This window comes from Sturnira hondurensis, unplaced genomic scaffold (genome assembly GCF_014824575.4).
Source record: "Sturnira hondurensis isolate 20B ecotype Veracruz unplaced genomic scaffold, ASM1482457v3 Scaffold0003693, whole genome shotgun sequence".
Taxonomy (NCBI): Eukaryota; Metazoa; Chordata; class Mammalia; order Chiroptera; family Phyllostomidae; genus Sturnira; species Sturnira hondurensis.
Genome location: NW_028076324.1, coordinates 9,570,290 through 9,585,487, shown reverse-complemented (window position 1 = coordinate 9,585,487; position 15,198 = coordinate 9,570,290). Strand labels below are relative to the sequence as shown.

Below are 15,198 nucleotides of genomic sequence, written 5' to 3'. Positions count from 1 at the left end.
GGGGGCCCCAGGATAAAATTCAGACGATGACCTTCGTATCAGCCTTGCATGGCCTGGCCCCACTCGCCTCTCTCGTCTCCACATCATCCCCTCTGCATTCCCTCCTCCCCCTTGGCTAGATTGCTGGCTTGTCTTTCTTTTCTTTTTTTCTAGCCGGCCAAGCTTGATCCCACCTCTGGGCCCTAGCACATGCTGTTCCCTCCACCTGAAACACTCTTCCTTGGATCTTGTCTCTGTAACGTCAGCTGCAATTGTGTTTCAAATGTCAGGAGCTTAACATAACGTCATCCCCTCTGGGGAATCTATAAGGTGCCAAAAGCAAACTCTTCTTCCCTGCTCAGCCCTCCTCTCCTCTCAGTGTCCCACATCTTGGTCAACAGCCACCACTGCCCACGGCTATTCACACAGCTTCTCAGGCTGAAACCTTGGGACTTCCCGTCATCCCTCTTTGCTTCTTTCCAATTTGGTTCTTCTTGCAGTTCTTCTGGGGGTCACCCTCAAAATCTACTCAGAGTCTGACCACTTCTCTCCAGGGTCTGCTCACCTGGATCCTCATGCCCTGGCTGCTTCTAACCCCGCCTCACCCCATAGTCTGTTCTCACAGTAGTCGGGGTGATCTTTTTAAAACTTAAATTGGCCATGGCTGCTGTGGCTGTTCCTCCAACTCATCAAGCACAGTCAAGCCTCAGAACCTTTTGCCACGTGGTTCCCTCCACGTGGACCCCTCTTCCTCTGTACCTTCCTTCCCAAGACTGGCCACCTTTTACCATTCAGATCCCAGCTCAAACGTCGCCTCCCTGGTGAGGCCATCCTTGACCACCCTCGATAAGTAGATTTGCACCTCCTCCTCACCCCCATTGCCACTCCCCGTTCCTTTCCTCCACCACGATTCCCATTTCACAACTTCCTGTGCCTCTCTGCCCCAGACCATCAGCTCTGTGTCTGTGTCTACAGTGTCCGGAACAGGGTCTGGCCACACGAAGTGATGTTGGTGTGGCTGAGAGCTGGGCACATCATAAAGTCCATCTTGAAATTTCACAAGGGCTGAGAGAGTTATACGGGTAGGGCTGGGTTCCAAAAAAGCTTTGTCTGAAGACGGAGACAGAGGGCCGAATTTGATCCACAGGTTGTATATTTTCCTGAAGCCAGTTCCAGAGTATCACAATCATTAAGATTCTTGAGTACATACAGGTCGGAAGGTTTTATTTGAAACAATCCCCGAATCTTTGTTTAAGTGCATCACTGGAGGGCACCCTATATACAGAGCAATGTGCTGCTCAGTGGGCGTGCGTCTGCTCTGGCTTGTATGACAAAGCACTGCACACCGGCTGGTTTGTGAACAAAGACATGTATTTCTTGTAATTCTGGAGGCTAGAGGTCCGAGATCAGGGTGCCAGCACGGTCATGTTCTGGTGGAAAACCTCTTCCTGGTTCATAGACAGCGTCTTCTCACTGTGTCCTCACGTGGCGGAGGGGTGAGGGAGCTCTCAATGGCCTCTTTCATAAGGGCACCTATCCCATTCCTGGGGACCCCGCCCTCAGGATCTCATCACACCCCAAAGGCTCCACTCATAACATCCTCACCTTTTGGTGGTTCGGATTCAATGGATGCATTTGGTGAGGTAGACATGTTCAGGCCATAGAAGTGGATTTGCGTAGTGGAGCCCACCCTGGCGCTCGCCACCCAGCTCAAGAAATACATTCCAGCCTCCTAGGTGTTATCCTCACGGCATCTCACCGCTGGTCCTCCCACCATGACACTCTCCTCATTCATAGCTGCCTGTATCCATTTTGCTGGTTTTCCATTTGATTTAAATGGAATCACAGATATATTCCCTTTTGCATCTCACTTCTTTCACTCCACGTGATGTCAGGAAGATTCACGTCGTACATCAGCGCATGCAGTAGAGGCTTTTCTTCTTCCTTGGGGTGGAGCCCTCCAACATGTGACTCCATTGCCCCTTATCAGCCTAATTTCCTATTCCTGGGCATCTGGGCAGCTCTGGGTTTCAGCGATTAGGAACAAGGCTGCAGCAAACAATCTAGAACCTGTCTTTTGGTCAACATGTGTACACATTTCTCTGTGCCTACACAATTCTAGAATCACGAACCACAAAATAGAATCTTGCTGTTCTAGAATCCTAGGGCCTTTAAATTCTTGGCTCTTAGAGACATAGCAAATGTGGGGCGCTGAACACACAATACAATGTACAGATGATATATTATAGAGTTGTACACCTGAAACCTATATGGTTTTATTAACCAACATCACGCCAATAAATTCAATTTAAAAAGTTTTAAAAAGTGAAAAGAGAGAGCTATAGCATATGTTCTCAATGGACATACCACTCCTAAGGAGGTAAAAATTTGTTCTTGGGGAGAAAAGAAAATCTCACTCCTTCTATGTATAAAGCATAGATGTGCATAATATAAAAAACACTCCACACCCCCTCGCTCCACATAATACCCTTTATGGGTCAAACTCTGAGTGGGAGCAGGAGACCCAAGCCGACTCAGACCGGTCTCCCGCTGCTGGTGGTTTCTGATGGCCTTGGGCACCTGCCCTGCCCCTGTCAGGCGGAGTGGAGCTCCACCCTGGGTCCCGGCCCCAAGACACGCCCACTCCTCTCCAGCCGGCAGGACCCGCCCATTGCCTGCCTCCAGGGTGGTATGTTATGGCTGTCCTGCCAACCCCCACCCCTCCAGTGAGGAAGGGCCAATTACCAATTAGAAGCACGAGGCTTTGCGTTGTTTGAGGCTTTGGGAGCCGCTTGGCACAGTTGGCTTTCCCACCCCCAGACAGCTGTTTCACAGTCCCCAGGGATTGCTGCCAGCACTGGAAACTGAAGATGAAGGGGTTGCGGGTGCTGGGCTTCAGCTGAAGCAGAAGGAAGCTTTGACTGGGGTTCATGTTAATTATAGACCTGGAAGTATGTCCCCACCCTGCCATTCACTTGCTGTGTGACCTTGGGCAAATAATTGACCCCTTGTGATTAGGGCGAGGAGGTCACAGTGAGGTCACATGAACTCTTGACCAAGGTGATGATGGGGCACTGAGAAAAATCCAGTTGGCAATTATTCTACAGTAACCCAGCAACATGGGAATGTTAGCCTCGTTTTTCAGAAGAAGAAACAGCCTTAGAGCGAGCACCTGCCCAAACATATAGCAAAGCAGAGACAGGGACCCTGAGGTGCCACATCAGGTGGAAAGCTCTGACCGTAAAGGGTGCAGAAGGATGGATGGGAAGACAGAGCGTTCTGATGCAGGGCTTCATCTCTGCAGGTGGCCCACTACCGATGAAACCAGATCTCTGGCTTCCCAGGTAAGCCTTGCCCTGTCCCTCCTCCTGCCCCACTCCTGTCCCCTCTGCTTGCCATCTCCCGCCCTTTTACTCCCAGGATTCTGTATGCTGCTGGTGGCTAGGGAGCATTATCGTCGAACTGGGTGCCTGGCTGTGGGACCACAGCCTGTGGGGGCACAGGACACCGGTAACAGCAGGTGGTTTCTGAGGCGAGGCCATCCACGGAGGAACTCTCCCCCTTGTGTCAGAGTCGGGAACTGCAGCTAACGACAAGGATGGATTAGGTCCATATCTACCACTTCTGGGAGGGAAGGTGGCTGGGGCATAAAAAGAGTGGAATAGATAGAGAAAGCTGCCCACGACATCCATGCTTTTCAGAAGCAGAGACAAAGCCCTCAGAGTGGGGCTGAAAAAAGCCAGGATCTCTTAAGAGACTGTCCCCTTTTTGGCCTTTGTCATCTTCCCTCAACAGGTAATGCCCTTTATAGCAACATCCTGTACTGGCCCAGGTAACTCCAAAGAAGACTGAGTCATGGCCTCAGCAGGGGAAGGTGCTGGACATCCCCAGGGAGGGCCAGTAGGGCCACAGCTTCTATCCCATCTCAGTTCCTCACCCCTCAGTAGCGTCTGGTCTCCAAACCTTGCCCCAGCCCAAGTCCGGGGCCCAGTCACCCCATTTCTACAGGCAGAATCTCTCCTGGCCCAGGCTTTTCTAGGCATCTAAGTTCAGGAGGGTTCCTTGAACCTGAAAGAGGAGTCAGAACCCCTGGAGGCAGAGAGGAAGGACCCTCCAGTATCTACGACTGGGTCAGGGGTGCTCTCGCTCCTGGGAGCATGCCCACACACCTTTCCCTTCCCACTCTCCTTCCCCCACAGGCATGCATCTCCTAGACACAAGGGTCCCCACAAGACTTGCAACCAGGGCAGCAATGGGCAGCGGCAGCTTGTCCTGGGATGACCCCTTTTCTCGGACTGCTCAGGGACCCAAGGCAGCCCCACCTGGGCTCTCCTGCTGCTGCTTCTGTCCGAAGCCCCTCCCTATGTCAGTGTCCCTGGCTTTAATAAATGTGCTCTCAAAATAAAGAAAAAAAAGATGGTTAGTTCCAGGGGTGTTGGGGAGTCCAGCAGCCCACCCTGAGACCCCTGTCCTCATTTCTTTGACTATGGACCTCTCCCTTGCCCTCGGGACACCTGTCAAGGCTCATGAAGAAAGCAAAGCCAGACTCGGTAGCAATTTGGGGTTGCTAAAACATTTGAGGGGTTACCTGGGGTCCCAGGGCCCTCAGAGATAGATGGCTGGAGAGGTCCACTGTGACGAGGGGCCCATGACAACTCACAAGCTCCCCCCTCTTATCCTTGGAGGAACATGTCCAATTAGCAGAGAGGAGATGCCCCCAGCCTCCGAGCAGTGCCCTGAGCTGGAAGCCCCCTCCCCAGCTGGCATCTCCCTGGAAGCAGGCCTGGAGATGGGGGATGAGAAGGGAGATCGGACTCCCTGGCATTTATCAGCCTCTGGGGTCTCCTGCCCGACAGTCACCTTGAAGTGACACCAGCTTGGCCGGCTCCCCTCCCCCACTTCTGCTGTTTCCATGGGGACAGATGTCCTTTCAGCAGCAGTATCAAGCCTCAGCTGCCCGCTCTAATAGGGAGGAGGGGCTGGATGGGGGCGGGGCTGGCCTGAGAGCCCTCTCTGGTTTTCTCCCTCATTATCTGCGGGTCTGCATTATCTACAGCCTTCAGGGTTTTGATCCTTCCCCGAGAGCAATTCAGGCTCCAACCCCAGGTCTGTCCCCAAAATGAGGAGTGGGGGATGCCCTTCTCTCTCCAAAGGTTGGTCTTTTTCATCCTTCCCAGGGGCTGAGATCCCGGCTTCCCAGAAAGGACGCTTGAAATACACAATAATTTATTTATTTTCCAGGCCAGAGGAGGACTTTCAGACACAATCTGGGACCCTAAAACCCTGAAGGGGACCAAGAGGGAAGCCCTAATGAAGACCCAGGGCCTGGAAGTGCAGGAAGTCTTCCCCTTTGGCCTCCTCCAGAACTTGACCTCCTTCCAGCGTTTGCAGCCAGTGAATCTCAGTCTCACGGAGCCGGGCAGGGGGCAGAGGCTCCAGGGCAGGGCCTCTGGGTGACCACCGGGTACAGCAGGGCCAGGTGCTCAGCGCCCTGCACAGGCAGTGGGCGTGAGCTGTAATGGAGCACCAGCTCAGGCACACTGGCGAAGGGGCCACTGTGCTGACCCAGCACCAACTGGTTCTCTCGGGTCCGTGCAAACTTCAGATGCAGAAAGCCCTGGCTGCTTCTGGGGAACAAAGTCACAGGGGGCCTTGAGTACTCCAGACAGACCCCAGCACGCTCTCCACCCCTGAAGCTACCCCCTCATGACCCCTAGCAGCTGGGAGCTGGCATCTCCAAGTATTTCTGCTAAACAGCCAGTTGGTACCAAGGTGTTGGCTTGCTCCCCACTGCAAGAATGCCTTCTATGTTGGTCCCCTATCAAGGCAGGCTGGGGGTCCTGCCAGGGGACATTCCCTCCCCTGGAACACAGAAGCACTTTCTCGCCAAACCTCCTGACCCCGCCTGGCCTCCCTACTAGTGAACCCCCAGCCTGGGGTCCCTTTCCTTTCTCTCTGTCTCTGGTGGGTGGAATAATGGAGAACCCCGGGATCATTTTTTGAACATCATTAATATGAGTCAAGTACTTCCTGTTTCTGGGGCACTATTCTCAATATTTTTTCATGTATTTTCTTCTATTTAATCATTGCAGTATTGCCATGGAGTTGATGCTGTTATCCTCCTTTCATAAATGAGGAAACCAAGGCACAGAGAGGTTGAGCAATTTAGCTATGGTCACACAGCTAGAAAGTGGTAGAGGTCAGATTTGAACCTGCCTCCAAAGCCCTCCTCACTCTTGGCCATAGGAAATCTCACAGTCAGATGCCTAGTGGAATTTTAGGAGTGTTGTGTGATCAGACATGCTTAGACTCTTAGGCAGAGAAGCATGTAGAACCAGGGTCTCCAACTCAAATGCCTACAGGGCCACTCAGATCCTGGCCCGGGGAAGACACAAATGAATATACATTAACTTTCAGGCCGGGGCATCTGGCTGTCCATCTCGCTGAAGTCCTAGATCTTCCACTCCATCTCCTTACATACCTACCCTGACAGGGAGCTCATTCTCAGTAAAAACCTTGCCTGTGGTCTCCCTGAAAATCCCACTCACAGGGTCCAATCCCTGAAGTTCCATCCACTGGCCTGAAAGCCCAGCCCATGAGCTGCTGGAGCCACAGCCCTCTGCTCCCACTGAATAAACCCAAAACCATGATGCATGCAGTCCTGTGACCTTCTGCCCTGAAGGTCTCACCTGAGGGACAGGGAGCAGTCTTGGGGGCTGGTCTCACTGAACCGCACAAGGTAGCTGCCTTCCTTGCAGAGCAAGAGGAGGTTCTCGGCATCTGCCCGGCTCAGAGGGCCGTGAAACCACCTGGGGTGCGGGGGCAGATGTCTCAGGAAGGGCGATCCCCTTCACACACACCCCAGGGTCTGGTGCAAGGCACGGCTGGTTAAAGGATTTTGACCTCCAGGCAATCCAAAGCAAAAAAAGACCTTGAGTTTCTCAAGAGGAGCCCGGTGTCCGCGGGGAGGCAGCGGAGCCCGGGTCAGTGTGGAGGTGCTCCCAACACCTGACAGTCACCCCTGATGCTGGTCTCAGCCTCCCTGGGCTGGGTAATTCGGCGCCCTCCCTAACTCCCTGACTTGAGTCACCTGTGTATCACTTTCACGAGATTTGCCACAGCCTGTATCCCCACCCACTGATACCATTCGTTACTTAATATTTTTCTTTAACGAGCTCTCAGAGAGGTAGCAGTTGTGAGCAAGGTTTCAGAGACAAATGAGCATCAGGGACTCCATGGTTGTTTGTTCAAAGCAAATTGAAGAGCACAAACTTCTCACCCTGTGCTTCAGTGTCGATTAGCCAGGTCTGTATCACCCACCTCCGAGGTGTGGGAATGACTGTGACAAAACCACAACCACGGGCTGGGGCCTGGGGGCTCGGGGAGTCCCTCAGGACTCCTGAGCTGGAGGGACACAGAGAAGACCCAAACCCTTCCAGATTGTGCACCTCACCCCAGCCCAAACTTGGGACATCCTCAAAATCCTGTTCTTTCAGGTTCTATCCCAATCTTGTCTTGCGGGTAAGAATGATTTCTGCCTTTTTGTTTTCAGGCTTTTAAGTTCCACTCCAGTGAAGGAAAGAAGGAAGGAAATTCCCTTTTACCCTGTTTGAGCTAGCTACCAACTTGGGGCTTTAGGCCCAAGGCTCAAAGGAGTTAAGTGACTTGCTCAAGGTCATACAGCCAGGGAATACAGAGTGGGATTTCAACCCGGAATCTGATGCCAGAGGGAAGTGAGACTCCATCTGATTCCGCTTTGCACCTAACTACGTGGCCTAGCACACAGCAAGAGTTGGTGCCCAATGAAGATTACTTGAAATGAATGAATGAATAGATTAAGTTCCTTTAGCCCCTGATAGTCCCAGGAATCTGTAGCTGGAATGGGGTGGGGAGAGATTCAACTCTTTCATCTTCAGTTTCCCCACTCACGGCTGTTTCTCGAGGGGCAGAGCAGGGTCCACACGCTCTGCGGGATGGGGACTTCTGGGTTGGGGTCTCCGGAGCTCCTTGGCTGAGCTGGGGGTCCTTTCCCACTCGGGACTGTCAAACTGCACTGGAGGGGGAGGGTTAGAGAGTAAATGTTTAAGTCCAACGTACCTGGGAGGGGCGGAGTGGGGGTAAGCCAATGGAATCTCAGTAGAAAGGAGGTGCCAATGGAATCCAGGAGAGGAGGGGCTGGGCTTATGGCTGGGGTAAAATTGGTACAGGACCAACCAATTGGCCTTCAGAAGAAAGGGAGGGGCGTGGCCATCCATAAGTCAACTGTCACAGATGGGCGGTACAGTTCCATGAGTGACAAATCAGAGGGCAGTAGGCGTGGCTAGAGTGGTAGGTTGTAAATTCTGCCCCACTCCAGGCAAATCACAGAACTAGAAAACCACCTCCGACGTACAGACAAGTAAACTGAGGCACGCAACACAAATTCCCCCTCTAGCGATACAATTTATGGGGAAATTTGGGTTTGTACAACTCCTCCTGGTCCAAGCTATTTTATTTCTTAAAGCTGACCTTACTGTTACTCCTTTCATAGAAGAAGAAACTGAGATTCAGAGAGATTCGAGCTTACTTACTCTACCTGATGACAGCTACTAAGAAAGGCTACCCTCTCCCCAACAGCTCCTGTGTAATTCAAGCACTTCATAGCACTCGATTTCCAAGCCCCCTTTTGGTAGGTATCATAATGACCCCCATTTTGCAGGTAAGGAAACTGAGACTCAGGGAGATAAAACGATTTGCCCAAGTAAGGACACAAACTCAGGTCAAGTCTGACACCAGAGCCTTTCCCTGCACTATACTGAGCAGAATGGGTAGGTCCTATTGCACCCTAGAAGGAGTTTCTGTTTCCGAGGAAGATAGTTTCTTCCGCGAAGAGAAACTTACGACTATCAGTCATTCATACTGTAGTGAGAATTAACAAACTCCCAAAGTGGTTGATAACTGGAGCCTACTTTGTAAGCTGGAACAGGGGATGGGACCAGAGCAGGAGAGAGAGGGACTCAGGCATTTAGAAGTTCAGGTTTGAGAAGCACCTGCAAATGCCTTGGAGATGTGGTCTTTCTTCCACTCCCAGGGCTGGTCATACTCATCTGCAGGCCGTTCATCTTCCTGGGGCAGCCGGCTCTGTCGAGGCTTCTGCCCTGAAAGAGGCTTGTCTCCTGGCTCCCCATCCTGCTCCTCATAGGGAGTGTCATACAGCTGCACTGCCCTGCAAGGCAGTTCTGGGAGACCCAGGGCACGGGTCAGATCCCACTCCCACCTGGGACCCTGTAGTCCTCCCCAGCCCTGCTTACTCACCACTCATGACTCGCTGGGCATCATAAGGTTCCATGTAGCCATCATCTGGGGGCGGCAGATGAGGCTGGGCATCAAAAGGGTCAGAGTATTCTGTGTCAACTTCTGACTGGGGAGGGAAGGAAAGGAGGAGCACAGGCTGAGGAAGACCAAGCCTGGCTGTGGAGACTCCCTGCTGGGTGACAGTACTCCCTCTGCCTTGCCCTCTCTGGGCCATCTGACACATCCCCTCCCAGCAGCTCTTTTTGTGTGTGGGAGGTGGGGGGCGGGGTTTGGGGGGAGTCTACCACCCACAAACGTTTTTTTCTCCATCCTCAAATGTTTACAGACAGAAGCCAGCTTCCCCTGCTCTCCTCCTTCACACAGTTCTGATCCTCCCCCATATAGACCCTCTTGCTTCCTTCCTTCAATAATTTTATATTTTTAAAGATTTTACATATCTATTTATAGAGAGGGGGAGGGAGGAAGAGAAACATCAATGTGCAGTTGCTTCTCCAGCGCCCCCTACTGGGAAACCTGGCCTGCAACCCAGGCATATGTCCTGACTGGGAACCAAACTGGCCACCCTTTGGTTCACAGGCCAGCAGCACTCAATCCACTGACCCACACTAGCCAGGGCCCTCCTTCAATAATTTAAATGTTTATAAGCTGCCAGCACTGTTTTAAATGCTTTACATGTATTTACTCGTCATATCAGCGCTCAGTAAGCACATTATCTGCATTTTATAGAAGAGGAAGCCAAGGCACAGAGAGAGTAAGTGACCTACTCAGGGCCACAGAGCTAGTAAGAGGCAGGTTTTGATCCCAGACTGTCTTGAGTCCCTGCTTCCTCCTCCCTGTCTATGTGCCATCGATCAAACACAGCCTCTCCTAACCCTCCCCTGAGGGTTTGCAGGATCCTCTAAGAAAAATACTACAGAAAGCATGGGCCTGGGAGACAGGTCTGGAGCTAGAGCCATGTGAGCTCAGGCAAGTTGCTCCTCTTCTTTTCTGTGAGCCTCAGTTTCCACTTCTCTAAAATGGGAAGAATAACAGAGGAAGTTCAAAGGCTAGTGGTAAGGATGTTTCAGTGTCTCATAGGGGAGTGAATCACTCAGGCCTGTTTTAGGAGGGTCCCTAAAACAGGGTCCCCCAGCTGCCAAGAGAAAGGGAAACTGGGGGAAGGGGCCAGAGAGGAAAATCGGGGAGAGGAGGACAGGAGACCAAAGCAGGGCAGTCAGAGAGGTAGGTGTGACCAGCGCTATGCAATGAAAAGGGACAGACATGGGACTTAGTCCAGCAGGTGAAGGACTGAGGAGAATCTGATTGGCACCCTGGCCTGTCCCTGGGGCCACACATTAAACGGGCTCCCCAAAGTCCAGGGGCCTAGCCTGGCCCTCCCCACCCAGTCTCCTGAGGCCGCCCAGCTTCCCACACTTAGCCACAAACCTCTGCCCCTGCACTGCCCAGCAAGACCTTGGCTCTGGCCACTTCCGCCATGTCGGCTGCCTCCACCTTGATGAGTCTGTGCTTGGGAGAGTCGTACTTGGAGTCCCCTGGGCCCGCGGGGTCCGGCTCCAGGCGGCTGTCAGCATCCTCGTAAGGGTCCTCGAAGTCCAGATTCTTCTGTTCCAGGTAGGCCCGCAGGATGTCGCTTTCCGTGTAGTCGGGAGTGGGTGGCTGCGGAGGGGGCCTCCGACCGCCGAAGCTCAGGTAGTCCCGCAGCCACTTGGCCATTTGGCCCCGCGTCACCCCAAACCTGGCTACTGTCAGAGGAGGACGCACATGCCCTCTTCCGGGCCCCTTCCCTCCGCAGAGCCCCCAGGGAGCAGGGGGAGGACGGGTAGAGAGAGGGGAAGACGGAGGGGAAGAGAAGGAGGAGGAGGAGGAAGGTCAGGTGTGCCCCTTGGCTGGGCTCAGAAGAGGGTAAAAAGGAGAGAAAGGGGGGAGACGGAGGAGGGAGGAGGCGCAAAAGCCCACCTTAGCCTGGCTCTGGAAGAACCGCTGGGGAAGGGGTGGCCCCGCAGGCTCCAGAACGCCGTTCGCGCGGCCGTCCGGCCAGGGCGAGGGGCAGCCGCGGACGCGCGCGGAGTTTCCGCGGGCAGCGAGGTCTCCGTGTGCGACTGGACCGCCAGCCGCCTCCGGGAAGCTCCGGGATCCCTTCCGGGGGTCCAGGGGTCGAGGAGAGCGCCGCCTGCGGACGCCCCCGGCCCTGGCTCAGCCCGGACCCCGAGTTCTCAGGGCAGAGGGCGGGCTCCCCCGGGGCGCGGGCGCCCCGCCCGAAGTTGGGCCGCCGGGGCCGCGACCCTGACGCGGAGCATCCTTCGTGGCGCTCCCCGCCGCTCCGCGGGGAGCTACAACCCTCCGGCCCCCAGCCCCGCCGCCGCGATCCGGCCCCAGCCACCGGCACAAAGGGAAATAAAACCTCCCGCAATCCCCCTTCACGTTTTCGAAGAGACTTGACCCGCCGCCGCCGGCGCGCTGCCCGGGGCGGGACTGTGCGGAGGGGGCGCGCGGGCGGACGCCCAGACCCTACCGGCCTCCGGCCGTGCCCGGGGCAGCGACGCCAGGGCTCCTCCGCCTCCCCCTCCGCGGCTCTCCGCACCACTGCCCTCCTCCTGCGTCCCCCTTGGAGGTGCCTGAGACCTTCAGCTGTTCTGGGGAGGGAGGGTACCCGCTGCCCACGGAGGAAGGGGGATCAGAGGCCGCGGCAGCTGGACACTGACCCGGCGGGCCGAGGCTGGCGGGAGCGAGCGAGGAGCGCGGGAGGAGGGGGCCGACAGGGGCTGACCTTCAGGAGCGCGAGAGGTGCAGGGGCGGGGTGGGGACGGAGAGAGGGAGGTGGAAACGGGCCGGGAAATGGGGGCTGGACTTGACCACCAGACGGGCAAACTGACCAGCAGAGGGGGTGAGAGTGACCACTACTGAGGGTTGAAACTGAACCTGGATCCGGGGGCGAAACTGACCAGGAGATTGGGGCTGTGGAAATTGTTGCGGAGGTCACGGGCAGCGATGTTGTCGCAGACGAAGAGAGGCAAGAGAAGGGACGGGATCTGACTTCCCCTCCCCCAGGAGGGCTCTTCGTACCCCGCTCCCCAGGGGGGCCAGTCGGAGGATGGGGCAGCTGCGTGGCCAGGGGAAGGAAGATGGTATCTGTGCCTGGCTAGTGTCCTCAGCATCTGTCCCTTTGTGGCTTCTGGGGCTGGAGGCAGGGAGGGAACAGAAATGAGAGGGGTCTGGCCAGACCAGGCTGCCTGTGGCAGCTGCTACTGTCCTGGGGCCAGGACCCGAAGAGGTTTGTGGGGGAGTGAGAGAGGCAAAGGGGGCTTCTGGCCACTTCCAGAATAAACACATTTTTCTTTCCCCATAAGAGGGGCCTTGCTCATTCCCCCTAATACTGGAATGAGAGAGGGGTGGTCAGGAGGGATGGGACCCAGCCCTGCAGTGTGGACAGGTGCCCATGGCTTGCAGGGGACCGAGGACCAGACAGAAGCCAGCTGACAGCGCTGTGCGCTGCCCCTGGGGAGAAGAGTAGGGCCTGCCGAGCTATGTCTATGCCATCTGCACCTTATGTTCCTGGCTTGAAAAATGGGGCTTCTAACAGGAAACCCCCCAAAAAACTAGAGGAAGGATTGCCAGAGGGGGTGAGTTTCCTGATGGGGAAACTGAGGCACAGCGAAGGAGAAAGGCTTGCTCAGAGCCACCTTGCAGCTCTTTTCTCCCTGAATGCTATGACATGGCCGGACTCAGGGTGGCATTAGAGGCCCACCAGTCTCTTTATGGAATCAGTGGTTCTCCATCTTCCCTCCACTGCTAGTGCCATTTTCCAGACGGGAACACGGAAGTCCAGAGCTGACAAGGCAAAGCAGGGGCTTCTTCTCCCTGTCCTCTCCTTTATCACTTTGGCTGTGTCACCCAACACAAACCTGTTGAACCCGGTCCTCCCCCTGAAGCACGTTCGTTCACCAACCATCCCCCGCCCGCAGCCCCTCCCCCTGCCCCCCCCCCCCACCAAGCCCTGCCCACTCTCATCAGCGGACAAGACAGCCTCCCCGGAGACCACCTGGTAGGTAATAGTCCTGTTTTCTGTCAGCCACCAGGTAATTCCGGGCTGGGCTCAGGGATGAGCTGATGACAGATCTTATCAAATCCAAGTCCTCGAGTCCTCAACCTGTCAGATAAATACTGGAGTCTGAGGTATAAATATTTGAGAGGGGCCCTCTAATTACAGTTTGTGTCAGGAATAGCAATGAGAGGCCCTGGAGGCAGAATCAAATGGCATTTGACTTCCCTGCGCTTTTGAGCTGGCTTCTCCTGGGGCTACCCCTCCACCGAAAGGCAAGGCAGGCAAGGCATGGGGAGGGCATATGGGAAGGAGCTGGAGGAGGCGGACTGGAGGAGAGCCCGGCTGGGGGTCTGGCGACCTTGAGGCTTGTCCCACATAACCTCGTGGGCTTTGGCCTTCTGTTTGGAGTGGAGGGAGCCGTGGAGTAGTGTCTGGAGGGGGTACCGGGTGGACAGAGGCAAGGAGGTCCGTGGTCTGGGGTCCAGGGCGGAGGCAACCTCCCTTCCCCCAGCACTTCTCCCAAGCTGTCCAACAGGGGCTCCTCCCGCCTGACCTTGGGTAGTGACCTGGGCAGTTCTCCCATCTCTGATGTGAGAGCATAACAGCTAACCTCTGTCGAGCACTTACTGCCTGGCACTGTCTGAGGCACTTTAAAACACAGGGATTTTATTTATTTATTATTAGAGAGGGGAAGGGAGGGAGAAAGAGAGGGAGAGAAGCAACAATGTGTGGTTGACTCTCATGCACACCCCCTACTGGGGACCTGGCCCACAACCCAGGCATGTGCCCTGGCTGGGAATTGAACTGGCAACCCCCTGGTTTGCAGGTCAGTGCTCAGTCCACTGAGACACACCAGCCAGGGCTGGGGCACTTTTTTTTTTAGATATAATTCACATACCTTACAATTTACCCACTTAAAGTGTACATTTCAGTGGGTTTAAGTATGTTCAGAAGATTGTGTAACCCTCACCACTAATTCCAGAACATGGTATCACCCCAAAATTAGCAGTAATTTTTTATTCTCCCCAAATCTCCAGGCCATGGCAACCATGAACCCACTTTTTGTGTCTGTGGACATGCCTGTCCTGGACATTTCGCATAAATGGAAACACACACTGTGAGGCTTTTTGAATCTGGCTTCTCTCACTGAGCGCCATGTGTTCAAGGCTCATCCGTGTTGTAGGGAGTGTCAGTGTTTCCCTCCTTTTCATGGCTGAGTAATATTCCAGTGCATAGAGCAAGTCGGTGCTCAATATATACTTAGGGTGGATGGGAACTCGGGAAGGAGCTGTATGGGGACCCTGGCTTGGGGCTGTGCCTACCTCTCTGTTCCCCCGGAAAATCAAATATGGATTGGGGATGGGAGCCAAAGTACCAGGACAGACAGAGGGGACGAGGTGGGGACGGCTTACTGCTGCTCTGATGGAGGGGGGCATGGCCCTGCTTTAGGGGCTCCTGAGAGCAGATAGGAGCGACAGTCTGCCCTCAGAAGCTCCTAGACATAGTCATGCCTTTCTTAACACACAGTCTGGTGGGAGAGATATGGTCTTGCCCTCAGAAGCCGCAGTCTGATGGACACATGTGTAAGCCTTAATAGGGTCTCAGTCTGAGGGGGGGGGCATGATCCTACCCTCTGAAGCACCCAGTGTGATGGGGGAGGCATGGCTCTGCCATCAGGGGCTTCTAATCTGCTGGGAGATACATGTCCTGCCCCTGATGAAGACATAAACCCATCCTGCCGTTTGAAGTGCCCAGTCTGGTGGTTGGAGGAGATATGAGACACGACTCTGGAAACCGGTCTGATGGAGGAGGCATGAGCCTGCCTCTAGGGACCCCAGTCTGACGGGAGAGGCATAGCCCTGTCCTGACGAGTCTCCAACCTG

At 54.7% G+C, this 15,198-nt stretch overlaps 1 protein-coding gene across 5 annotated transcripts; it reads right to left on the bottom strand.

Annotated features, from left to right (window-relative positions):
• Positions 1-5,194: 5,194 nt before the first annotated feature.
• On the bottom strand, positions 5,195-12,268 carry SHD (Src homology 2 domain containing transforming protein D). Of its 5 annotated transcripts, none has more exons than XM_037042583.1 (7): positions 12,216-12,268; positions 10,699-11,443; positions 9,274-9,379; positions 9,009-9,197; positions 7,909-8,032; positions 6,669-6,788; positions 5,195-5,606 (listed from the first exon to the last, which is right to left on the bottom strand). In XM_037042583.1, the coding sequence occupies exons 2-7, from the start codon at positions 10,984-10,986 to the stop codon at positions 5,387-5,389; spliced, it is 1,047 nt and encodes a 348-aa protein (XP_036898478.1). In that variant the 5' UTR covers positions 10,987-11,443; positions 12,216-12,268; the 3' UTR covers positions 5,195-5,386. The 5 variants fall into 5 exon arrangements, with proteins under 5 accessions (XP_036898478.1, XP_036898476.1, XP_036898479.1 ...); XM_037042581.1 differs by lacking the exon at positions 12,216-12,268 and adding an exon at positions 11,695-12,054; XM_037042584.1 differs by lacking the exon at positions 12,216-12,268 and adding an exon at positions 11,695-12,054 and having other exon boundaries at positions 9,274-9,337.
• Positions 12,269-15,198: the final 2,930 nt, after the last annotated feature.

What these genes read in the sequence shown, in the direction of transcription:
- SHD (XM_037042583.1), bottom strand. Translation starts at nt 10,986, where the DNA reads ATGGCCAAGTGGCTGCGGGACTACCTGAGCTTCGGCGGTCGGAGGCCC. An exon ending in TGCCCAGCGAGTCATGAGTG is followed by an intron (nt 9,198 to 9,273) that starts GTGAGTAAGCAG and finishes TGGGTCTCCCAG; the next exon opens with AACTGCCTTGCAGGGCAGTG. An exon ending in CATCTCCAAGGCATTTGCAG is followed by an intron (nt 8,033 to 9,008) that starts GTGCTTCTCAAA and finishes CTCCCCCTCCAG; the next exon opens with TGCAGTTTGACAGTCCCGAG.